General features: G+C 35.3%; 1 protein-coding gene across 11 annotated transcripts in view; it reads right to left on the bottom strand.

Moving 5' to 3' along the window:
- EVI5 (ecotropic viral integration site 5) overlaps positions 1-27,685 on the bottom strand; it is a 254,969-nt gene that overhangs the window by 84,974 nt on the left and 142,310 nt on the right. For all 11 annotated transcript variants that reach the window (XM_071217250.1, XM_071217256.1, XM_071217252.1 and 8 more), the window contains 4 exons: positions 20,817-20,951; positions 18,342-18,482; positions 17,073-17,231; positions 6,369-6,515 (listed from right to left, as the gene is read on the bottom strand). In XM_071217250.1, the coding sequence (XP_071073351.1) occupies positions 6,369-6,515; positions 17,073-17,231; positions 18,342-18,482; positions 20,817-20,951 (582 nt within the window). The remainder of the gene's footprint in view (positions 1-6,368; positions 6,516-17,072; positions 17,232-18,341; positions 18,483-20,816; positions 20,952-27,685) is intronic.

Genomic DNA, 27,685 nt, shown 5'->3' with positions numbered 1-27,685 from the left:
TTTGAAACACTTCAATGGTTCTCCACAGATCCTGAAATAATGTCACAGTTCCTTATCCAAACAAATAAAATTCTGTATGATTTGTTGCATATTCACTGCTCTAGCTTCTTAACTTACCATCATTCCTTATCATACCCTCCACCCTACACTCCAGCTAGAATGAACTTCTTTCAGTTCAAACATCTTTCTTACTTCTATCTCTTTACGCATGCAATTCTGTCTAGTGAACTCTGCTGCTTTTCCTTAACTAACTCATAAATAACCTGAGGTCTCAGCTTAGACATCCTTTCTTCGTTAGCTTTTTCTGAACCATTACCCTAATACTAAACTACCATTATAGTTTTCCTCAATCATATTAATAGCACTCTTCATACTGCATCATTAAGTAGGTGTTTACTGCTCTGCATCCTTCTACTAAGAATAAGCCCCTTGAGGACAGCAACTTGCAGCTCCGTGAGTGAGCCACCTAAAAAGCTTATCTTTTAGTCCAGTCAATTCATCAGATGGCTGCAACCCTGGCCAATATCTTGATTACAATCTCATGAGAGATTCTGAGTCAGAACTACATGGCCAAGCTACTTCTGAATCCTGACCCACAGCGACTGTGAGATATTACTGCTTACTGCTATTCTAAGCCACTAAGTTCTGGGAGTAATTCGTTATACAACAATAGTAACTAATACATTTATATTCTACTAATTTTAGTGAACACTATATGAAATTACAACAATCAAGTAAAAACAAATAAACATAAAAAACTAGGGCATCAATTGTTCCCTAACATTCTCCCCTCTCCAACCTAATCATCCAGTCTTGTTGGTTTAGATCTTGATTTGGCCTAATTCTTTCTAGCTCCACAGCCAACACCTTACCCCAGCTAGCATCCTATTCTGTATGTACTATTACCTGATCTTCTCACATCAAAGCTCTCTCCAACTACCTCAAATCTATCTCCACACAAAGAGGCACTATATAAACTGCTGCAGGTAAAATCCTTCAATAATGCTAAAATTAGTGGATAAAACTTTAAGGACATTCACATAGCCTCAGAGTATCCCAAAATATTTCTTTATTGTGGTGGCATTAATATAGGTAAACAAATTCTTTGATACTCTTTCCCCAGGAGGCAGTGATTTAATTCCCTTCCTCTTAGACTATGTACTGGTCTTAGTAACTCACTTATAATGAACAGCATATGGAGAGGAAAAGAATAGCTTTATAGTGGAGAAATATGGCAGACATAACCTTAATCAAGTGATCAAGGTTAGCATCACTGGTAATAAGACAAATCAATAGAAAGGCACTTTACCTCTGTAGTATTCTTCCCCTATAACTGTAGTCTAATCAGGAGAAAATATCAGACAAACCCAAGTTGAGGGACATTCTACAAAATACCTGATCAATACTCTTCAACAGTAAAGTAATGACAGACAAGAAGACACTGAGAAACTGTCAGAGATTGGAGAATAAGGAATCACAATGAGACACATTACGGGAAATTCAAATTATACATTACGGGGAAATTCAAATTAAGTCTGTAGTTTAGTAATAGTATTGTACCAATATTCATTTCTTGGATTTGATAAATGTACCATTAGGGGAATAAATATTAACATTAGGGGAAAATGAATGAGGATATAGGGGAACTCTATTTTTGTCATTTTTCTGTAAGTATAAAATTATTTCAAAAAAAAAAGTAAAAAAAAAAAACAACAAAAACCAAAAAAAGGAAAGCAAATATAGCAAAACGAGAAAAATTCATTATATCATGTTGCTTTCCTATTTAAAAACTTTCAATGGATTCCCACAGCACTTAAGAATAAATCTCAAACTCCATACCATAGGCTACACGAAACTACATGGTAAAAAGTGGAGTTTCAGCCTGCCTCCCTGGCCTTATCTCATTCAGTTTTTCATTATATACCAGTGTTAGCAACCAAATTCTCTCCTGCTTTTTGGTCTTGAACTCTGTGGTGCTTTTCATGGAAGGATCTTCCTCTGGCTCTTCATATAGCTGGTTCTTTCTCATTTTTCAGGTTCTACCTCAGATATTACCTCCCGGCACTTGACCCATGTTAGCACCTCCGTGAGCGCGCCATTCTATAATACATCATTCTACGTTTCTTTCCTAGCATTCATTCTAATTAGTAACAATCTTTTTTTTTACTTATTGTCTCACTAAACATTATGTCCTTTCTTCACTACTGTATCCCCAACCCTACAAGAATACCTAACAAATAGAAGACACTGAAATATTTAACAATAAATAAGGCTATCATTCTTTGAAGTCTCATAATCTAACCTCCTCCCATCCTTGTTTCAGAATCACTGACCTAGAGTATGCAAATGACATTTATTAAAATGAAGTAAGGATTTGGCTATATACTTTGTAAGTAACACAGTGAAGAAACAGGCACTATCAGACCCTGCTGGTTTAAGTACAAAATGGGTATAAGCCCAGAAGGCAATGGGACGAACTCTGAAAAGTACTAATGCATTTACCCTTTGACCCAGCAATCCAATATACAGGACTATGTCCCATGGGAATGTGTAGATATACCTCTACACATTTGAAACTACGTATATATAAGAAAATTTCCTATGCATTGCTAATGGTAGCAAAATGCTGGAAACAACACGGTGACCCAATTAGGGCCTGGTAAAGTAAATTATGGTACATCCATTCTATAGAAAACAACGAACTTTAGAAATGAATGTGGGGAGCGCAAGTGGTTGAGCACCTGCTTCCCATGTACTGGCTTGATTCCCAGTACCTCCTAAAAATAAAAAACAAACATATGAATGAAAAAACTTAAAAAAAAAAAAAGTGAAGATTTTTCAAGCACTGACACTGAAAGCTCTCTAAAACACATTGATTGAAAAAAGCAAAAAGCAGAACTGTATATAAGACTGTTTATATAAGAAAGTGAGAAGAAACATACTTTTACATGTTAGTATCTACTTAAAAGAAACTCTAAAAGGACATATTAAAAAATAAAAGCAGTTACCTGCAGAAAGAAAAGGAGAGGGTATGTGGTAGGATAGGGAAAGAATGGGATAGATGGGGACAGAAGTAAAAACAGTACTTGCACTTACACTTAAAAAAACAAGTGTACCATTTGATCTATCCAAACTGTATAATCAATGGCTTTTAGTATAATCACACTGTTGTGCATTCATTGTCACAAAAAAATTTGTAAGCTATATGAATATACCTTAATAAAATTGCTTAATAAAAAAAAGTGGATGTCAGTGGTTGAAATGGAAAGTCTAAGGTCATATATATTACTAGAAGGAAAGCTAAAAAATGTAACACACAACTGTATAAGCATAGTAAAACTGCATATGAAATATGAATATGGGTAAAATTGCATATATAAGACCATTTTTCTTTGAAACTGAATACAGTAATATATAAGATGTTAATATCAGACCAAAAAAAAACCAATATGCTAAGTAAAAGAAACCAGACACAATTTAATACATACCGTATGATTCCACATACATAAACTGTAAATATAAATAAATTTATAAAGATGAAATTAGATTAGTGGTGATGTAAGGATGGGGAAGAATAGAGGGCTTGAGAGGTGACTGCTAAGGAATGTGTATAGTTTTTTTTCTGGAGTAATAAAATTGTTCTAATACTTTTTGTAGTGATGAATGCACGATATTGTGATTATACTAAAAGCCACTGATTACATACTTTAGATAAGACTGTATGGCATGTCAATATATCTTAGTAAAACTGCTTAGAAATAAATAAATAAATGTATAAAAATAGCAGAGGAAGCACAGAGATATTGAGAGGTGAAGAATTTTCTTGTCTGCTTCTTGTTATTATTATTATTAAAATAATGAAAATGCCCTAATAATGATTGAAGTGATGAATGCATAACTATGTGATTATACCAAATACCATTAATTGTACACTTTGGATGAACTGTATGCTTTATTAATATGTAACAAAATTAATTTTTTAAAAAAGTACTGAGAATATACGTATGTATTAGATATTTAAATTTATATTAAATATAAACAACAGGTTTAATTTCTTCCTGTTTTCTTCCTATCATTATTTACTATATGTACATTATAATCATAGTAAAATACTTTGAATTTCCTCACATTATTTATTAAACAACTTTACAAGTTTGTACATGAATTGATTTATCTTTTTGTCATATGTATCCATGTGGAACTAAAGAATATAAACGTCTCAGCAATCTTCAATTTGAGATTTACATAGGAAATCTCACTTGAAAGATGTGTTTAACAGGTCAACAAACTCTTTTCTAAAACCCTTGGAGCCAGGTGTATTTTGGAATTCTGGACTTTTTAGATAGTAGTAAAGTAATAAAGATGCATAAGCCATACATTAGTATTATCCAGTACAGTCTGGGTCAGCATCCACAATGAAATAGTAATTATTTCTACAGTGAAGTATAAATATCCATACCAAGTGGGATAAACAAAAATAATAAATGGCCTTATGATGGTTCAAATCACATTTTTCCTCCAAATGAATCTATGCAAAACTTAAACTTTTGGATTTTGTGTGTTTAAAATTTTGAAATTGGGGGTCATAGACTTGTAATTGAATTGTACTGCTGTACATTTCATATTTAAGTAAGAACATTCTAATTCATTTGGAGGGGAAAATACTTAAAACAATATCCCAACATTTCACATAAATGAAAAATTTAAAATGAGCTTTAATCATTAATTTCAACAGTTCATAAGCTATAATCACATAATATTAAATAAAAATGAATCAGATTTATATAATTCAAGGACTGGATTCCTTGCAAGGGTCAGATTTGCTCCTGAATTGTTTCGACATAACTAAGTAGAATACATACACTCAATCAGAATGTATTAGGTGCTGGGTGAAATCAAACTGGTTACTCTAAAAATCTGCAAAAGATTGAATAAATCAATATATGGCTTAAACACAGAGTCAGCACCTATAACATACATCACAGAGGTATTAATAAACAATAAAAATTAAATAAAATCCTTTATCAGATTTAAAATGCTTTAAAATTCTGAATCTATCCATAACTTGGTCAAAACAAAACAAAATATCATAATTTTGCCAATATTCATTACTAAAGATCACTTTACTTTGATTAACAGATGATAAGGCATTTGAGGAGCCATATTAAATCGAGTGACACTGTTCTCAAAATATGTTTAAGGAAAACTTACACAAATAACGAAAAAAAGATTAATTTTAATTCTCTGTTAAAGGTAAGTTGGCACAGATGCATAGCATCATAAAAACGAAATCAGACATTGGTATGAAATCAAATTGATAGAACCTCATTTCATGTCATTTGAGCTTTAAATTAGTCTTGACATATCTTTCAAGAGGGACTATTCTTAAATTAGTAAAAATTTCAGTACTGCCTACAGATTTCTGTCATTGTAAATTGTAACAGTCATACATATTTATTAGGATGTAATTTCATCTCTGGATTTCAGTGACACTGATAAACCACTCAAGCTTCACTCTTGGTTTTTAATGACACCAGAACAAGTTGATGGAATTACAGCTTCATATGTGCCATTGAACATCTTATTTCTTATCATAGAGTAATATGGCTGGAATCTTTAAAGGGAATCATTCCTTCTCTCTCTCCATGGAAAGGTGGATATCTAGTTTATTTTCAAATCCCATAACTTGTCCTCAGTTATTCATTCTAATGCTCAGGCTATAGTTAGCTCATTAGTTATTTCTCTCTCTCACACACATACATATACACACACACACGCCCACACACCCTCTCTTCCCATACCCCTTCATCACTGCTATGCTGCCAATTTACTTCAGGAAAAAATGTACTTGAGTTAAAGGCTTTTGCTGCTTTATGAACCCAAACACTTCATAAAAAAGAAATAGAAAAACTGACTAAAAGAATGAAGAGAAAATATCCAATTTTCCATTCCACTGTTGTACACATCTCTTTAGCACTCTATTCTATCTGGAAAACATGTATCAATATTGACTGCTCACTAAAAATGAACCAGTCAAAGCAGAGGAGCCCTAAACCCTCTGAACTACTTGCCTTTTTGGTTGAGATACTAAAAACTTTGATTTTGAAGGGTCACACGTCAAAAGAAAAATTGAAAAGAGATACTAGTAAATGCCAATGCAGTATTTAAGTTAACCAAGTAAGTGGCTGAAATAGAGGTTTCCTAACTGAAATCTACCCTCTGAACAATATGACCTGACATCGTCCAAAAGTAACCACCAATTTTTTAAATTTAAATTTTTTAAAAGATAAATTAACTATGATATGACAAACAACAACAAAAAGGCATTATTATATTAACAAAAACAAACTAGTAATTGACATATTTACCTTGCATTCAATCTCTGCTTGTTTGCGTTTTGCTTCACTTAATTGAGTAAGTAGTCCTTTGTTCTGTGCAGAAAGATATTGCACCTTTTCTTGTAGACTGGTCACCTCTTGCTCTGCTCTTCGGAGATGGTTACTATTGATCTGGTTCTAATAATTAAAAATATAAAAACTCAGACTATAAATTAAAGGCCTGAAAATTTTTATAAATGTTTACCTACTCATTTTATACCTTAACAGCAATATAAAAAATTATTAGTCATAGGTTGATCTTACTCAACAAATAGTTAAATTAAAAAAATATAAAGAGGGGAAGCGGACTTGGCCCAGTGGTTAGGGCGTCTATCTACCACATGGGAGGTCCCTCGTTCAAACCCTGGGCCTCCTTGACCCGTGTGGAGCTGGCCCACACGCAGTGCTGATGCGTGCAAGGAGTGCCCTGCCACGCAGGGGTGTCTCCCCCGCGTAGGGGAGCCCCACGCGAAAAGAGTGCGCCCCGTAAGGAGAGGCACCCAGCGTGAAAGAAAGTGCAGCCTGCCCAAGAATGGCGCCGCACACACAAGAGAGTTGACACAGCAAAAAGAAACACAGATTCCCATGCCACTGACAACAACAGAAGCAGACAAAGAAGAACATGCAGCAAATAGACACAGAGAACAGACAACCGGGGTGGGGGGAGGGGTGGGAAGGGGAGAGAAATAAATAAATCTTCAAAAAAAAAGATAAAGAGGTAAAGCTGCTTAAAAACCAAATGATCCAAAGGAATACTTAAGATCCATATCAGAAGCTCTAATTATACCTCAATTTACTTCTTATACTATAAATATCTGTAAACTATAATGATACATACATGTAACTTGAAAGTATCCATTTCTGAAATAAGCAATGGGGTTACAAGGTGGTTGGATACAGGAATATGATGAATTTAATTCCTCTTTCCAGTTCCCAAAAGGAAGCAGAAACTGACTCAAATAAACTTTCTCCATTTACTGGACTGTAAATTCCTTGATGTCCCAAAATATGTCATCTGTTCTTATATATTCCCCCAATTTCTATCTAGCACAGTATCTTTTTATAGAGCACAAACTGGTTTTGAAGTCCGATTTTGCTATTTAGCAGTTGAGAAAATTACGTAATATCTCTAATTCTGTTTCCTTACTTGAAAAAGTATGTAAAAACACTACCCATTTCTCATTTAGTGACTACAAAATTAAGTGAGATAATACCTGTAGAAGGACCTAAAATGTATTAAGACCTCAATAAAAATTAGCTTCTCATTATATTATTACAAGACATGCTGAGAAAAATTATAGAGATCTTGAATTGACTGACATGAGGTAGTTTTCCCATCACAAGTTTTCCCATTCTGACTAGACACAGTCTGAATTCTCTGGACCCTGTATTACTTCATTGGGGACCTGAAACAAACAGTAGGGACTTTCATAACCAAAGACAGGTAAAATCTGGCCTCTCATTTAATAGCTATCCATGCTTGCCCAAGTAAATTAATCCTACCAAACAACAGTTCACTAATAAAAGGGAGATATTACTCGTTGCCTTTCAAGACAGGAGGATTATATGAGAAAAGTGAAAGGAGTTCACACAATGACTAGAACGTAACAGACTGTTTATTTGTTTAGTTGTTACTATTATCATCCCTACTCAATATCACTCCGGAAAATGACTGTGCCTCCAGTTTTAAGAAGACATTTGTATCATCTGATAGCTTTAAGCTCTAAAACTTTCTACCATAACTAAATTTCTTTGTCCTTACTTTTACTATCTTCTTGACTCACAAAAGAAATGCCTCCTTCTTTCTAATACTATCTTTTCACCACATTATTCAACTTTGTCCAGAGCTTCCCACATTACATACTACTCTTTCTCACTTTTATTTAATGAATACCACCAGTCTATAGAATTAAGAATAAATCTTCATACAATATTCGAAATGATCCAATGAACCATAACCTCTTTTTTACTCTTACCTCCCACCATTAAAACAAATCACTATACTACAGAGGGGCATACTTTGACATAGGCTGTAACGGAATTCCCATAGATGAAACCCCTGGATGCCTGAACACAAGAATATGATCCAAAACTACAAAGCATTCAAACATAAAATGCGAGAATTCACTATGACTGAGAATCGGTAGACAAGAGAGACAGCATGAATAGGGTTTTAAAAACACTAGATAACAAACTGACATAAAACAAGTATATTGCAATTATTAAAGACAAAAAAAGGAGGAAGCAAAAATATGAGCAAAGATTAGTGAGAGTCAAAAAAAGATTCAGCAGGGAAACGGACTTGGCCCAGTGGTTAGGGCGTCCGTCTACCACATGGGAGGTCCGCGGTTCAAACCCCAGGCCTCCTTGACCCGTGTGGAGCTGGTCCATGCGCAGTGCTGATGCGCGCAAGGAGTGCCACCCCACGCAGGGGTGTCCCCCGCGTAGGGGAGCCCCACGCGCAAGGAGTGCGCCTGTAAGGAGAGCCGCCCAGCGCGAAAGAAAGTGCAGCCTGCCCAGGAATGGCGCCGTCCACACTTCCCGTCCGCTGACGACAACAGAAGCGGACAAAGAAACAAGACGCAGCAAATAGACACAGAGAACAGACAACTGGGAGGGCGAGGGGTATTAAATAAATAAATCTTAAAAAAAAAAAAAAATTCAGCAAATTTGAAAAGAATAAAAATTTCTAGAAGTTAATAATATAGCTATGAATATTAAAAACTCAAGGAAAGGTTTAAAATAGGAACTTAGATACACTGAAGAAAGAGAATAGCCACCTAATACGGGTTGTAGGATAAAATGGCGGGGGCAGGAGAGAAATGTTAGATACAATTGTCTAAGACAGGGTTCTTAACAAGGGGTCCATGAGCTTGAATTGAAATTAAAAAAAAATTATTCTTGTGGGGACGTGTTGGTATGGGTGTGATATATTTATTAAATAATACACAGAATAGTGTCGACTTAGCAAGGGGTCCATGGCTTTCACCTGAATAGCAAAGGGGTGCATGGAACAAAAAAGATTAAGAACCCCTGATTTAAAAGATAATGGTTGAGAATTTTTCACTACTGAAAAACAAACAAAAACCTAGGAATCTACTGTTTAGGAAGTATAGCTAGTCCCAAACAGGATAAAAACAAATAAAGCCTCATAGAGATATACTACAAAACTTAGAATACTAAAGAACAGAGGGCAAATCCAAGGGAAAGACAAGATTATTTCAGCAAGCTTCTTAACAGCAAAAATTCATAGTGCTTAAAAAAAATAAACTTCATCCAACAATCTACACTCTGCTAAGCTATCATGCCAGAGTGGGAGAAAAGTAAATTTAGTTTAAGACAATTAAGTGAGAGAGTATACAACTCAGGATTGAAATCAGAAAGAAATTGTCAAAAAAATGGAGGAAAAAAAAGTTGGCAAATGGGGACAAATCAAAATGAGCAGTGATTTCATGAAAAAAAAAATAATATCTACTAAAAGATGTACAATAATAACTTGGAAGATGGAAGAAGACACATGAAGCTCTTCCAAGGTCTTTGTACTCTTTGGAAGGAAAATGGAGATAATAACTTCAGACCTTGTTTAGTCTACCTGTTTTATTTTCTAGGTAAAAGTGTAACAGGAAATAAATAGAATTATAAAAGTCAAGAAGGTAGAAAGGGAAAGAAAATCAATCAATCCAATAAAAAGCAGGAAAATAGGAAATAACACAGGAAAACCCCAGAGAAACAGAAAGTACAAAAGAAAATAATTCCAAATACATAATCATGACTTTAGACTTCTGTTCAGGGAAGGAGAAAATTAGAAAGGGCATCACTCCTACCCTTTCAATTAAAAAAAAAAAAAAAAAAAAAAGACAAATTCTAAGTTCATGGCTTTTGTTGAAACCAGAGAGCTGAGGTCACAGGACAACTAACTAGGCCAAACTCCAAGGAGAGACATGAGCCTCTTAGGGTAGATGGGATGAGGTGTGAGCACCTGCTCACTAGGGCAGATGCAGTCAGATGCTGTTAAGAGTAATTCAGTTGGAATAAATATTGAATTGGTAGAGGCCAAGTGTGGGCTATATAACTTGTGGGCTGAAGAGTGTGGAGTCTGAGGGGACCACAGATATAGGAAAGTTTATAAATTATTGCACACTTTTCCTTCATGTACTCCAACATGTGCATGAAAAGATTGGTATAAGTCCTGAGAAAACAACACTTATGATGCAGGCCTGAGGAAAGGCGTATGGCAGTTACTACTGGCGGGCATCAAACCTTGCTGTCTCCTCTAGAGAACAAAAGCTTTCATCTGCAGGGAGCGGGCCAAAAAACACAGCTGCCCTTGGGGTACTGGTGAAAAGCCATTGTATCTAAGTGGAGGAGCAGGACAATAACTAGTAACAGTGGAATAACTACTGGAGATACATTCCCTGAAGTGCCATGCAAAGGAAAGACCTAACCTTGTGAAAAATCTTCAGGCAAATCAGACTCCATTTCTAAAAATAAGATATAGTAGAAAAATTTGGAGCCCATGGCGCACTGGCAACCACAGAAATAACAAACCAAAAAGCCAGCCCAACTCCTGACTTTTTAAACCCCTACACTGAAGGCCTAGCATAAGGAAAGGAGTGACCATCTCTAGGCATAACAACTATTCATCTTAGGCTTTACCTTACACAATGTGTACAGTTTACAATAAATTACAAAGCATAGGAAAAGGCAAGGGAAAAAACCACTACTAAGAGAGAAAGCAATTAATAGGACCAGCTTTGTATATGACACAGATATTGAAATTATTTGACAGGGAATTTAAAATAACCATGATTAATATGCTAAAGGCTCTAAGGGAAAGGTTAAAAACATGTAAGATCAGATAGGTAATATCAGCAAAGAAATGAAAAATACAAAAAAGAATCAAACAGAAATGATAGAAATGAAACAGTATCAGATGTGGAGATGTCTTCAACGTATCAGTAGACTCAAAAAAGCTGAGGAATGGGAAACGGATCTCAAATGACAGTGTCCGTCTACCATATGGAGGTCCAGGGTTCAATCCCCAGGGCCTCATGACCCATGTGGTAAGCTGGCCCTCGTGCAGTGCTCCCACGTGCAAGGAGTGCCCTGCCACGCAGGACTGCCCCCACGTACGGGAGCCCCACACGGAAGGAGTGCGCCCTGCAAGGAGAGCCACCCAAGAGTGAAAAGAAAAAAGTGTAGCCGACCCAGGAGTGGCGCTGCACACACGGAGAGCTGAAGCAGCAAGATGACTCAACAAAAAAGAGACTGTTTCCCAGTGCCTCCAGATAATGCAAGCAGATGCAGAAGAACATACAGTGAATGGATACAGAGAGCAGACAATGGGGGGAAGGGGAGAGAAATAAATAAAATAAATCTTTGAAAAAAAAAAGTCGAGCAAAGAACTTAAACATGGATCTATGCAAAGAAATAACAAGTGCTGAAATGGAAAAACTGAAGGTAAAATAAAATTCATTTTTCCTTATTTTCTATTTTTATTTTGTTTAAAGCAATGTACTATATGTTTGTCACCTATACAAAAGTAAAATGTGTGCAAGAATAGCACAAAGGAAGTGGGGGAGATTGGGAATAAACTACTGTAAGGATCTTATACTACACATAAAGTGGTATAATATAATTTGAAGGTAGGCCTTGATTAAAGAAGTATATTATAAAACCCAGAACCACCACCAACATATTAAAAAAAGGTATAAATAAATAGGTCAATCGTGGAGATAAAGTGGAATCATAATAAATATCTGATAAATCCAAGAGAAAGGTAGAAAAAGATAAAAGACATAAAGAACAGATGGAAAAAATTAGCCAAGTGGTAGGTATTAATCCAAACATATCACAGTCACAAACAAGGAACAGGGCAGCTAAGAGACCGGGAGACTGGATTTTAAAAATAATTTATTGAGATATATTTCACAACATAAAATTCAACCATTTAAAGTGTACAGTGCATTGGTTTTAGTGTATTCACAGAGTTGTGCAAGCATCTGTCAAATTGGATTTTTTTTAAAAATAAGAAGTTGTGGGTTACAGAAAAATCATGCATAAAGTACAGGGTTTCCACATCCCCTCCTATTATTAACACCTTGCAATAGTGTGGCACATTTGTTACAGCTGATGATAGCACATTTTTATAACTGTATTATTAACTATACAGTCCATGGTTTACCTTAGGGTTCACTGTACTGTACTGTTCCATGGATTTTTTTTTTTTATTCTACTACATATATACAATCTAAAATTCCCCTTTTAACCACATTCAAATATATAATTCAATGCTGTTAATTACATTCACACTATTGTGCTATCACCACCACATTACCAAAACTTTACTATCATCCCAAACAGAAACTCTGACAATTTAAGGATTAACAACCTTCAGTTTGGATTTTTAAAAATATCCACCTATATGTTGTTTATCAGAGAAATAAGCATACTGTTAGACTGAAAGTAAAAGAATGGAAACCAATATATAAGGCAAACATTAAGCAAGAAACAGCCTGGAGAATTGTATTAAGACAAAATAGACTATATAAAAAAGCACCATTAACAATAATGATAATATACAATGATAATATTCACAAGAAAATATAGTAATTATACATTTATATACACCCGCCCCCCCCAAAAGGGTGACTCATAATATATTGGGACAAAAATAATTACCAGAATTCCAACGAGAAATGAATAAATTGTCAATCACATTAAGAGATATTAGAGAAGCAGACTTGGCCCAATGGATAGGGCGTCTGCCTTCCACATGGGAGGTCCGCGGTTCAAACCCCGGGCCTCCTTGACCCATGTGGAGCTGGCCCATGCGCAGTGCTGATGCGCGCAAGGAGTGCCCTGCCACGCAGGGGTGTCCCCCGTGTAGGGGAGCCCCATGCACAAGGAATGCGCCCCCTAAAGAGAGCTGCCCAGCGCAAAAGAAAGTGCAGCCTGGCCAAGGATGGCGCCGCACACATGGAGAGCTGACACAACAAGATGACGCAACAAAAGGAAACACAGATTCCCAGTGCTGCTGATAAGGATAGAAGCGGTCATAGAAGAACACAGTGAAGGGCGGCGGGGGGGGGAATAAATAAATCTTAAAAAAGAAAAGATATTAATACAACTTAGTAACTGACAGATCAGGCAACACAAAAAAATTAGAAAGGATATAGAAGTTTCAAATAGTCAAGTAAGAAGCTTTATCTAAGACTCAACAAACCACACTCTTTGACCATAATGCAATTAATTTATAGGTCAATAATGGTGAATTAGAAACGTACATATTTGGCAATATAAAAGACATCTTTAAACAACTCTTGGGTCAAAGAAGCAATCATAAAGAAAGCTAAAATATACGGAACTGAAAAATAAGGGAAAAAGTCTTATATTAGAAAAGACATAATAAGGAATTCAAGAAAAAAAAAGAAAAAGATTAAACCTTAACAATGTATAAGGATATAATAAAGATAAAAAGATAACTAAATTATAATATATAGAAAACAATAGTATAAACAAGGAAAATCAACAAAAATTTAAAACCCAGTCTTTAAAAAGATTAATTGGCAAACTTCCTATAAGACTTTTCAAAGAAAAAAAAGCACAAATAAATACTACTGAAAGTGGGAAAAAAAAAAGGGGACATAAATACAGAATTAGTGGGGATAGGTTTTTTGGAGGTACTGGGACCGGGCATTGAATTCAGGACCTTGTATGTGGGAAGTTGGTGCTCAAACACTGAGCTACACAGGTTTCCTGATCATTTTTTTTTTTTTAAGAAAACAGACTTTATTGCTCAGAAATTAAAAATGTAAGTATTAAACTGAGATAAGGTTATCAACATCAAACTAATTCTCTCCATCTGCTTCTATTCATCTGTCTTCTTGGCCAATTCATTTTTCTTCCCAAGATTGTTGCATGCCACACTTGAGGCTAAGAAGAATTTCTGAATACCACGACTATGGACCTGAACATTGATCTGCAGCTACCTATATGTTGTAACTTCAGGTACCTCTTAGAGCTGTTTTTTTTTTTTCAGCCATCTTTTTTTTGGAAAACATTTAACTGATAATTTTTTAAAAAAGAATACACTGAACAATTTTATGATATTTGAAAGTTTAGATGAAACGGAAAATTTCTTTGGAAAATATATATTATCAAAACAGAATTCATGAAGACACAGGAAACCTAAAAAGATATATAACCCTTCAAGTAGAATCAACAGTTACCATTCCCACAAAATAACATACATGACTGTTCAGTGTATAAATTCTAGCAAATATTAAAGTAACTATTAATTACAATCTTACATAAAATTTCCTAGAACACAAAAGGATAAACTATAACCCTACTCTTTCAAAAATGTTAGTTTAATGTTGGTCCCATAACCAGGTAAGAATATCCCCAAAAAGGAAACTGTGGTACAACCCAAATACATTTTTAATAAATATATGTACAAAATATCTAAATTGTTAAACCTGAAGCCAGCAATAGGCTTCTGTTGTTTGTTTCTGTGTATATGGTTTTATACCACAAAATTTTTTCAGTATTTTTATAACTATATTTCAATATAATGGTTTGCTTTGCAATCATATGTTATTTTATTTTATGCATGAAAAAACTATTATGATGATAAAGGGTCCATAGGCGTCAGACAGCTGAAGGGGTTTAAGGCACAAAAAAAGAGATAAGAACCCCCATACTTGAGAAACTCTTGAAGACATACACAAGGAAACATGTGCAAGAAAGTTCAGAGCAGCATGGTTTAGAGTAGCAATTAAGGAAAACAACAAAAAACCGTATACAAGAGGAGAGTGGCCTAATAAACTGAGGTATACTCAATAGATTGAATTTTCTAAAAAGTCCTTAAAAGGAAGGAACTGGAGCTACATATAACAAAATGGACAAATTCCATATTTTCTAGATGCTAGATACATGGGTGTTTTATATAATACTTTTAGGATGACTGATATACCACCACCATTACATGGCAATGTTTTTATTTTGCAATGAGAAAACTTCATGGATTATCATCTGTCCCATGGACTATCATCTGGATTTAAGAATTGCTACTTTACTGTCACCCTTGTATGAAAATCAATTCAAAATCACACTCATTTCTTAGGCATGATTCAAAGTACAATTTCCTTCAAAAGTCTTTCCTCAAACCATCAAGTTGCAATTCATTTTTTCCTCCTCTTCTATTTCTATCTAAATCTCTAAAGAGATTTCTGCATTATATTAAATATAGTTTTTGCACAGCTAACCTCTCAAGCGTAAGCCCTCTAATGGCTGAGACAGTGCTTTGCATTTTGCAAGGTCTCAAAACCATGTTTTACAAATGAATGAAGCGTGTATTTCATTCAGTTTTTGAAACTAAGCAAGATACTGTTTTTACAGCTTCATAGACGAAACTTGTGTTTTACCATTCTTTTCAAGTCAATACAAGAACACAGAAGTGACTGAAGCAGGTATTTCATTCAGTTTTTGAAACTGCACAAGATACTGGTTTTGCAGCTCACTAGATGAAACTTGTGCTTTAACATTGTTTTCAAGTCAATAAAAGTACATTCAAGTATATTTTTAAAAACATGTTTGTTGAATCAACCTCTATTCACTCTGAAATAAACAGTGAACACAGGCTTAAGAGCTGTATTTATATTTTTAATATCAATACCATCACATTCTAAAATCTACTCTTCTACTCTCCACAATCTTAAAGTGTCTCTTTAAAAATCAAGCAAGATACTGTCTCATGTTATTTTTAATTATACCAGAAAATACAAGGAAACAACTTTGAACAATGTAAAACCAGATATGTTTATTGTAAAGGAATCATATTCATGTGATTATGTTCGAATTAGGATGATCATTTTGGACACAGGTATACAAAATGATAAATGAATTACCTATGCCCCCTACTGACTGAATAAATATTTTGAAAACCAAATAACTTTCAAAGAATATGTGGAATATGGTCCACACATAAGTACCAAATAAAAACCAAATATGCTTTTAAATGCAAGTAGGTTTCACAAAAAGGCCTTTCCACATCTTAAGTCAAGTATATTTAAAATAAGATTTATTAGAGAAACAGGGACTTAAGAAGAAAGAAGTGCAATTCTGGAACTGAATACTAAGGGTCACCACATAACACAACTTCAAGATGCAGCATTCATATTATATCCCACATCAGTGGTTCTCAATCAGGGGTGATTTTGTCCCCCCCTACGTGCCCCCCATGGAACACTTGGAAATATCGGGAAGTATTTTTGGTTGTTACAACTAGGTGTGGGGGATGCTACTGGCCTCTAGTGGGTAGACACTAGGGATGCTACTAAACATCCTACAACGCATAGGACAAGGAATTATCCAGTCCAAAATGTTAAAAATGCTGAGGTTGAGAAATTTTACATGAATGTTCCTACTCGAATTGTATTAAAAAGGCTACTCTATGAATTTTATCTAATAAAAGTCAAATTGAATTTTGTGACCTGCTTAAATTTTGTTGACTGGGTCAAAGAATAGACTAAAATTTCTGAAAGCAAAGAACACAAATTTTAGCCCTCTTCATTCAGGCTAGAAAATTGCAGCTTACAGTTCAACATATCTATCCGAGGGATGATACAACCTGTGTGGTCTAACAATATTTTTTAGCGTTTAAATTTAAAGCTAATGGTTTTCCCATCATACCTGAGTTTCCATCTCCATCATCCTTTGTTTTATTTCTTTTATTTCTGCCTGTGTTTCAGCTTCTCTGAGTCGAATGGTCATCAGTTCATCTTGTAACTCATTCACTGCATTTTTCTTAGGTGGGTCTTTCCACCTCCCAGTAGTACGAGCTAAGTGGCGCTAAAACAAAAAAGTATACTGCAACAAAGTATTCTCAGCATCAAAATAAGCTTACTTTACTGAGCACTTACCCTGATCCCAATACTATAACAAGCACTTTCTACCCATTATTTTATTAAATACCCAGAAGATCTTAAGAGTTAAGCACTTAATTTTACTTGTAAGAATATGGAGACAAGGTGATTAAATAACTTCATAAAGGTCACAGCCAATAAGTCAAAGAGCTGGGATATAAACTCCAAGGCATTTCAATTTTTCTCTCTTCTCCAATGTAAAAAACATGGTTTTTACTCTAACTTAGTATAAGAGAGTTTAACCACATTATCTTTAGTGAAATCCTCCCCAGTGGAAGAATTGTTAGAGAAGGAATATAGAGATTACCAATAGCATTTCTCAAAATATTTTTAGTTAAGGAACAGGTTTTGTTTTGTTTTTAAATTTCAAACTCATTGAGGCCTGATAGTTTTGCAAAATACAATAAAAATTTCATGGCCATGTCAAGGACTAATTTCATACTATGCTAAATGTCACCTAAAATTCAAAACAAGACCACTATTTTCAAACTATGTGGAGTGTTGTTTTTTTCCTTCCCTCTTCTCTTGTAAGTCCTGTTTTTTTTTTCTTTTGTTCCTTGTCACCAGTTTCCCTGTTATGTGAGGAAATTTGTGTGCATGTAACCAGCTAAATGTCTGATTTATTCTGTGACACAGTAATTTTTAAAAGAAGTTACAAACTTATAGAAAAATTTATAAGGATGTTACTCTCTAATGTTTCACAACGATCAACAATAAAGTATGACTATTAAGAAATACATACTATATAAAAGGAATGTTTTCATTCAATTCTTAGGAAAAGTTGCTATAATTTTACAATGTTGTAACAAAAATATGACCTGATTTCTATTTTATATTTTATTTCATTATAAGAACTAAGAAGGGAGAAATACTTTAAATGTACTTTCAATTTATAAATGTGTTCAGTTTTGTACCTTAAGCAGGTTCTTTCTCTCTTTAAACACATATCTTAATGTTAGTAATCAGCTACTTAAACTCTGGCAAATTGGATATTCTGTTACTCAATTTAAAAAGCACACAAAATACATTGATATACCTGCCAGTGTTCCTCTAAATCCTTGACTTGCTGTCTAAGTTCTTTCAAACCCATAATAGCTTCTGCTTCTCTCAGTTTCACAGCAATGAGTTCTTCCTGGAGCCTTGCAATGTTATTCTCATCAGGTAGGGAGTTGTTCCTCTAAAGCAAGAGAAAACTTAATTTGGGATTGTTAAGAAATAAAATAAAATACAGGCTATATAATAAGGAGTTATTTTGTCCCATACATAATTATACTTAATTTTCATAACTGCTTTATTGACATATAATACACATATCATAAAATTTACTCTTTTAAAGTATATAAGTCAGTGCTTTTTTAGTATACTCACAGGGTTGTGCAACCATCAACATTATCTAGTTTCAAAATATTTTCAGCACCCAAAAAGAAACCTCGTACACATTATCATTGACGTCATTCCCACCCCTCCACCAGACAATCACTGAGTTACTATCTGTCTCTATGGATTTGTGTATTCTAGGTATTTCATATAAATGAAATCATACAATATGTGGTTCATCCATGTTGTGGCATGTAACAGTACGTCATTCCTGTTTATTGCCAAATTATACTCCACAGTATGGATATATCACATTTTATTTATCCATTCATTAGATGATAGAAATTTGGATTGTTTCCACTTTTGGGTTATTATGAATAATGCCATGAATGTCATACGTAAGTTTTTGTGTGGCTATGTATTTTCAATTTTCTTGAGTATATACCTAAAAATAAAATTGCTAGGTCACATGGTAACTCTACATTTAACTTTCAAGAAACTGCTGAACTGTTTTACAAAGCAGCTGCACCATTTTACATTCCTACCAGCAATGTGCAAGGATATTTACATTTAATTTTGAGAACACAGAAAGTCCAACTCTTCTTTGTTAATAAAATCACAGAGTTATGGAGCAACAGGATTAAAACTATTTTTCAATAGGACAATACACCTATTAAACTCTAATTAGGGCTCCAAATAAAGCATAAAATCAATTATACTTTACATTTATGAAAAAGAATAGTCAAAAAAATCTACTTTTGTTGTATTTTATTAGCATGTCACTTTGTAATAGGGTATCAATTACCTGTGCATTAGTCACTATATCAACAAACAAGAATACAGAGGTGATCTAAATATTTAACAGGCACAAGACTTAAATCAATAATATAACTGGGTATTAAACTGCTCTGGGGAGTGGCCAAGAGATCCAAACTTAGGTCCTAGAAAAAGCTCTTCAGATAAACTGAGGTACTATTGCAATTTCTAGGCTTACTTCTATGAAATACTCTATCTCTAAAATATTTTGTGGTAGACATGAAGACTGACATAGAGGGATGACAGAATAAACTTATTTTTGCTAACTACACATTCTTATGATGGATTTTAAACATTTTCTCAATTGAAAATCAGAAATGTAATACTTTAAAAGATCAGGGACACTTCTTCATTTCTACCAAATATTCAAAATGTTACTGACTGAAAGACCCAGATTCTTCATCTAAATCATGAAGTTGAAAATAGCCCACAGACCAAATATTCTTTAGGAATTTCTTGCTAGCTTTTCCCCCAACAAATGGAATATGGAACTTTCCAAAAACAATATTAAAATACCAAGTAGATTTCGAGTAAAAATTATTCTACTACTGATTCTAGTTAAACTCTGTCCATTTCATTAAGAACATAGTTAGGAACAACCTGAGACTATTGTCATTTCTATTATCTAAGGCTTTGATTCAACAGCTAGATACTATGTAGGGGTGAAAAGAAGCCCAGACCATAAATGCTTACTCATGAGGTCAAAGCATTTTAAAGCTAAAAGAAATCTTGAGAGACCATCTAGCATGCCTTTCATTTTAATAATGAGAAAACAGAGATTCAGAGTTTGTAATTTAGAACACAGAAGGTTATAAGGAAACTAAAAGCTTTTTTATTTCTATTACTTATCTAACCTTTGATATTCTTTGATATCCATGAAGGACGTAAACTAGCTTCTGTAAGTACACCTTGGGTTAAGGGGAACATTCTATATACCCTAAAATGGAAAATTCTAACTTGGACAGTCTTGATGGTTATACTCACATGAAATTTTTCCTGAAATGTCTGTATATTAATTCTATCTTACCTCTTCCATATGAAGATATTACAATATTTGAAGACAAGAGATAATTTCCGCCCCTAAGTTTCTCTTCTTCAACATCTAAATAGTCTTCCTATGAGAATGATGCTGGTTGTTTTCTTCTAAAAGGGCTCTAATCTCCATTTTTGCCCCTAAATATGGGGCCTTGGATAGCGTAATAGCAACAATGAATAATTGGCAAATTTATCATTTTTTTCCCTTTCCTTACTTGGTAACTGATATGGAAGGTTTTTAAAGTGTAAAAACACCAATTCAACTCAATTATTCAATTAAGTACTTAACAAATATCACGTATTCCCTCTAATTCGGGAGTGACAGTGTTTATGTTCTTCTTACCTTTTCTATATCCAGGACTTTATCCTGCATCTCCTTGAGTGCACACTGAGACTCTGCTTCACTCAGTCGGGCTTGGACCAATTCCTTCTCCAGCTGTAGCACAAAATCTTCATTGTAGTTGGAACTGCATTTATGCTACAAATTAAAGACATAAATTGGAATTTCATGGAAGTATGAACATATATATATAGTAAAAATAAATGCAATTACATGACATAGTTAATAAAGGTAGCCAAAGAGTAAATGTTCCACCTACGCAGCATTCCCAGCATATCTCCAATTAACTTTCCAAAGAGTCAAAATCCCAGTTTTCATCAAGTTATTGGGTTTTGGCAACTAGTGATTACATTGATAAAAATCAATTCACAGGGGATAAAAATCTCCTTTTATCAGTCATCCATCTAGTTATTCAAAATTTGTTTTGATTCTAGAGATCTAAAACTATACAATGTTAGCCACGTGTGGCTACTGAGCATTTGAAATGTGGTTAGTACAAACTGAGACAGACTAGAAATGTAAAATAGAAACTGGATTTTGAAAACTTCATATGAAAAAAAGAATGTAAAATATCTAAATAATCCCTATTAGTTACATGTTGAAATATCTCGAATATTAACCAAAAAAATTATTGAGGTTAATTTCACCTATTTCTTTTCTTTTTTAAAATACATTTTTATTACAGAAATTGTGAACTTAACAAAACAATCATGCACATGTATAGAATTCCCATACAACACCCCTTCACCAACACTCCACACTGTAATGGAACATTTGTTACAGATTATGAAATAATATCACCAAACTATTACCACCAACCATGGTCCATAGTGTCTATTTCGCAAACTTTTTCCATACAACCCCATTATCAACACAGTACATCTCTGGCATTGATGCAAGAATATTATAGTATTGCTGTTAGCCACACTCCATAGGCCACTCCAGTTGTATTTTTCCCCATACTTCTCCACATTTCCACAACCCTGCAATAGTGGACCTAGTACATATGTTCTAGCTCTTGCATCTGTACCATCAACCACAATTCTCATCCACCTCTGGGTTCACTGTGATATTCAGCCCTTCGATTATTCTCTAGCTTTCTTTCAACTGACATTTACATCCCTAGCCTATCTTTTCCAGCCTCAATCCCATTTATAAACCAGCTACTACTTACTATATAATATACTACCATCAACTCTATCCATTTCTACACTTCTACAGTCAATTAAAATGTCTACATATATAATAAGCATCAGCAGTCCTTCTCAGTCCCCCTCTTATCTCCTAATAACTTATACTTCAGGTTTAAACTCCATGCATTTATTCTTCACATTTAGTTCATATTAGTGTAACAATGCAATAACTGTCTTTTTACTTCTGGCTTACTTCACTCAGCATAATGTCCTCAAGATTCATTCATGTTCTTTGTGTCCCAATTTCATTTCTTCTTAAAGAAGCATAGTACCCCATTGTATGTGTGTATTTCATTTTGTTTATCCATTCATTGGCTGATGGACATGGGTTGTTTCCATCTTTTGGCAATTGTGAATAAGGTCACCATGAACATCGGTGTGCAGATGTCTGTTCGTGTCACAGCTTTCAGTTCTTCTGGATGTATTCCTAGTAGAGGAATTGCTGGATCATATGGCAGTTCTATATTTAGCTTCCTGAGGAACTGCCAAACTGTCTTCCACAGAGGTTGCACCATTTTACAATCCCACAAATAGTGAAGGAGTTTCCCTATTTCATCACATCCTCTACAGGACTTACTGTTTTCTGTTACCAACCCTTGTTTTGGTTGTTGCGGTTGTCTGCTTGTTTTGTTGTTGTTGTTTTCTTTTCCTTGTTGTCTCTTTTTTCTTTTAGAGGCATCGGAAATCAAACTTGGGATCTCCCATGTGGGGCGGGCACTCAGCCGCTTGAGTTACATCTGCTTCCTTTACTGTTGTTTTTTTTTTTTTAATGATAAGTCATTCTATATTATTTGAGATGATACCTCATTGTTATTTTGATTCGCATTTCCCTAATAGCTAGTGATAGGGAACATTTTTTCATGTGCTTTTTTGGCAATTTGTATTTCCTCTTTGGAGAAATGTCTATTGTATCTTTTGTCCATTTCTTAATTGGATTGCTTGCTCTTTTATTGTTGAGTTGCACGATCTCTTTATATAGAATGGAAATCAAACCCTTATCAGATACATGATTTCCAAATATTTTCTCCTGTTGAGTGGCCTGCCTTTTCACCTTCTTGAAGAAGTCCTTTGAATCACAAAAGTGTATGAGATTCCGTTTATCCATGCTTGTTTTCATCACTTGTGCTTTCAGGGTAAGGTTTAAGAATGCACCACCAACCACGCGGTCTTGAATATGCTTTTGTACATTTTCTTCTAGGAAATGGTTCCTTTTTTTTTTTTTTTTAAAGATTTTTCTTTCTCTCCCCTTCCCTTCCCCCCCTCACCGCCCCCCTGCTCCAGTTGTCTGCTCTCTGTGTCCATTTGCTGTGTGTTCTTCTGTGTCCGCTTCTATTCTTGTCAGCAGCACCGGGAATCTGTGTCTCTTTTTGTTCCGTCATCTTGCTGCGTCAGCTCTCCATGTGTGCAGCACCACTCCTGGGCAGGCTGAACTTTATTTCGCACTGGGCGGCTCTCCTTATGGGGTGCACTCCTTGCACGTGGGGGTCCCCTACATGGGGACACTCCTGTGTGGCACGGCACTCCTTGTGTGTATCAGTACCGCACGTGGGCCAGCTCCATACAGGTCAAGGAGGCCCTGGGTTTGAATGGTGGACCTCCCATGTGGTGGACACTCTATCCGTTGAGCCAAGTCTGCTTTCCTGTTCTTTTTACATTTAAGATTTATTTTTATTTATTTCTCTCCCCCCCCGCCCCCCCACCCAGTTGTCTGTTTCTGTGTCTATTCGCTATGTGTTCTTCTTTGTCCGCTTCTGTTGTAGTCAGCAGCATGGGAATCTGTTTCTTTTTGTTGCATCATCTTGTGTGTCAGCTCTACGTGTGTGCGGTGCCATTCCTGGGCAGGCTGCACTTTCTTTGACGCTGGGCGGCTCTCCTTACAGGGCATACTCTTTGCGCATGGGGCTCCCCTATGCAGGGACACCACTGCGTGGCAGGGCACTCCTTGCGTGCATCAGCACTGCGTGTGGGTCAGCTCCACACGGGTCAAGGAGGCCCAGGGTTTTAACCGTGGACCTCCCATGTGGTAGACAGATGCCCTAACTACTGGGCCAAGTCTGCTTCCCTATATTTAGGTCTTTGATACATCTTGAGTTAATTTTTGTATAAGATATGAGACAGGGGTCCTCTTTCTTTCTTTTGGCTATGGATATCCAGTTCTCCCAGCACCATTTGTTGAATGCACTGTTCTGTCCCAGATGGGTGGGTTTGACAGGCTTGTCAAAAATCACTTGACCATAAATGTCAGGATCTATTTCTGAACCATCAATTCAGTTCCATTGTCTCTGTTTCTACTTTATGCCAGTACCATGATGTTTTTACCATTGTAGTTAGGTGATAGGATTTAAAGTCTGGAAGTGAGAGTCCTTCAACTTTGCTTTACCTTTTTAAGATGTTTCTGGCAATCTGGGGCCCCTTACTCTTCCAAATAAATTTGATAATTGTGGTTTCCATTTGTTAAAAAAAATGCTAGTGGAATTTTTATCGGGATTGCACTGAATCTGTATATCAATTTGGGTAGAACTGACATCTTAATGACATACAGTCTTCCAGTCCCTGAGCATGGAATGTTTTCCAATTATTTAGTTATTTTCTGATATCTTTTTAACAATCCTGTGTAGTGTTCTGAATACAAGTGCTTTACATCCTTGGTTAAGTTTATTCCTAAATATTTGATTCTTTTAGTCACTATTGTAAACAGAATTTTTTCCCTGACTTCCTCCTTAGATGGCGCATTACTAGTGTATAGAAACACCACTGATTTTTGTATCTTGATTCTTGTGTCCTGACACTCTACTGAAATAGTTTATTAGCTCTAGCAGCTTTGTTTTAAAGTTTTCAGGGGAAGCAGACCTGGTCCAGTGGTTAGGGCATCATCCATCTACCATATGGGAGGTCCGCGGTTCAAACCCTGGGCCTCCTTGACCTGTGTGGAGCTGGCCCATGCACAGTGCTGATGTGCACAAGGAGTGCCATGCCATGCAGGGGTGTCCCTGCACAGGGGAGCCCCACGTCCAAGGAGTATGACCCATAAGGAAAGCCGCCCAGTGTGAAAGAAAGTGCAGCCTGCCCAGGAATGGCGCTGCACACAGGGAGAGCTGACACAACAAGATGAGGCAACAAAAAGAAACACAGTGCCGCTGACAACAACAGAAGTGGGACAAAGAATATGCAGCAAATAGACACAGAGAACAGACAGCTGGGGCGGGGGTGGGGGGAAAAGGGGAGAAAAATAAATCTTTTAAAAAATATAAATTTTTCAGGACTTACTAGGTAAAGGAGCATATCATCTGTAAATAGTGAAAGTTTTACTTCTTCTTTTCCAATCTGGATGTCTTTATTTTTCATTGCCTAATTGCTCTAGCTAGAACCTTTAAGCACTATACTGAAAAAGTGGCGTTTTTTCCCTCGTCTCTACAGTAAAGCGTTCAGTCTTTCATCAGAGTACAATGTTAGCTGTAGGTTTTTCAAACATGGCCTTTATTGTGTTGAGAAAGTTTCCTTTAATTCCCATATTTGGTAGTATTTTTATCAAGAAAGGATGCTGTTTTTTGTCAAATGCCTTTTCTGCGACAATCAATAGGATAATGAGATTTTTCTTCTTAGATTTATTAATGTGGTCTATTATGCTGATTGACTTTCTTGTGTTGGACCACTCTTGCATGTCTGGTTTAAAACCCACTTGAGCAAGATGAATAATTATTTTAATTGATTTGATTAGTAAGTATTTTGTTGGGGATTCTTTCGTCTGTCTTCATTAGGAAAATGGGTCTGTAATTTTCTTTTTTTTATAATATCTTTTTCTGGCTTTGGTATTAGGGTGATATTGGCTTCAATGATGAGTTTGATAGCATGCCTTCTTGCTATATTTTTTGGAAGATCTTGAGAAATATTCTTATTAAATCTTCTTTCAATGTTCGAATGATTGGTAGAACTCACCGATGAAATCATCTCATCCTAGGCTTTTATTTTGGGGAGGTTTTTTAATGACTGTTTCAATCTCTTGTGATTGGTCTGTTGAGGTCTTCTATTTCTTCTAGGGTCAGTAGAGGTTGTTTATATGTTCCTAGATTTTTTTCTATTTTGTCTACATTTTCTAGTTTTTTGGTGTACAATTGTTCATAGTATTCTCTTATGATCTCTTCTATTAACATGGGGTCAATAGTAATGTCCCTGATTTCATGTTATTTCCTATATTTGCATCTTCTTTTTTTCTTTGTCAGTCTAGCTAAGCATTTGCTGATTTTGTTAATTTTCTAAAAGAACCAACTTTTGATTTTGTTAATTGTTTTTTTTCTTCAATTCCATTTATTTCTGCTCTGCTCTTTGTTATTCATTCCTTCAACTTGCTCTGGGATTAGTTTGCTGTTCTTTTTCTAGTTCCTCCAGTTGTGTAGTTAGGACACTGCTTTTAGTTCCTTCTAATTAATGTAAACATTGTGAGACACAAATTTCCCTCTCATAACTGCCTCCACTGTATCCCATAGATTCTGATAAGTTGTGTCCTCATTTTCACTCATCTTGAGATATTTACTGATTTCTCTTGAAATTTCTTCTTTGACCCGCTGATTATTTAAGAGGGGGTTGTTTAATTTTCATATATTTGTGAATTTTCCCTTTTGTTGCCTCTTGTTGATTTCCAACTTTATTCCATTCTGATAAGAGAAAGTGCTTTGTATCATTTCAATCTTGTTGAATTTATAGAGATCTGCTTTGTGATCCGAACATATGGTTTGTCCTGGAAGAAGATCCATAAGCACTTGAAAAATGTATATGCTGCTGTTCTGGGGTACAGTGTTCTGTATATGTCTATTAGGTTTAGTTCATTTATATTATTCAAGATCTCTTTCTTTATTGATCCTCTGTCCACATGTTCTATCCAATGCTGAGAGTGGTGGATTGACATCTCCAACTATTATTTTAGAGTTATCTACTTCTCCCTTCAGTTTTGCCAGCGTTTGCCTCATTTATCCTGGTTAGGTGCATGTACATTTATGATTGTTTTTTTCTTCCTGATGGATTAACCCTTTTATTAATATTTAATGTCCTTCCTTGTAATAACAATTTTGCTCTTAGTGTCTATTTCATCCAATATAAGCATAGTTACTCCAGCTTATTTTGTTGTTGTTAATGCATCCATGGAATATCTTTTTCCAGGCTTTCACTTTCAATTTATTGGTATCCTTGGGTCTAAAGTGAGACTCTTGAAGAGAGCATATAGATGGCTCATATTTTCTTATCCATTCAGCCAGCCTGTGTCTTTCAATTGGGGAGTTTAATCCAGTAACATTTATTACTGTAAAAGCAGTTCTTATTTTATCCATTTTGATTTGGGTTTCCTCTATCATATTTTATTTTCACCACTCTTTTTATACTTTTGGTTACCTTTACTGACATAATCCAGACTCTCTTTGAAGCCTCTCTCTCCTGTCTTTTCTTTTCAGTCTGTAGTACTCCCTTTAGTAGTTCTTGCTAAGCTGGTCTCTTTGTTATAAACTCTCTCAGTTTCTGTTTATCTAAATATTTTAACTTGCCCTCATTTTTGAAAGACAATCTTGTTGTATATAAGATTCTTGGTTGGCAGCTTTTCTCTTGCTGTATCTTAAGTATATCATACCACTGTCTTCTTGCCTCCATGGTTTCTGATGAGAAATCAGCACTTAATCTTATTGGGTATCCCTT

Source organism: Dasypus novemcinctus, chromosome 9 (genome assembly GCF_030445035.2).
Source record: "Dasypus novemcinctus isolate mDasNov1 chromosome 9, mDasNov1.1.hap2, whole genome shotgun sequence".
Lineage (NCBI taxonomy): Eukaryota > Metazoa > Chordata > Mammalia > Cingulata > Dasypodidae > Dasypus > Dasypus novemcinctus.
The sequence above is the reverse complement of the archived record's forward strand: the minus strand, read 5'-3'. Positions and strand labels throughout refer to the sequence as shown.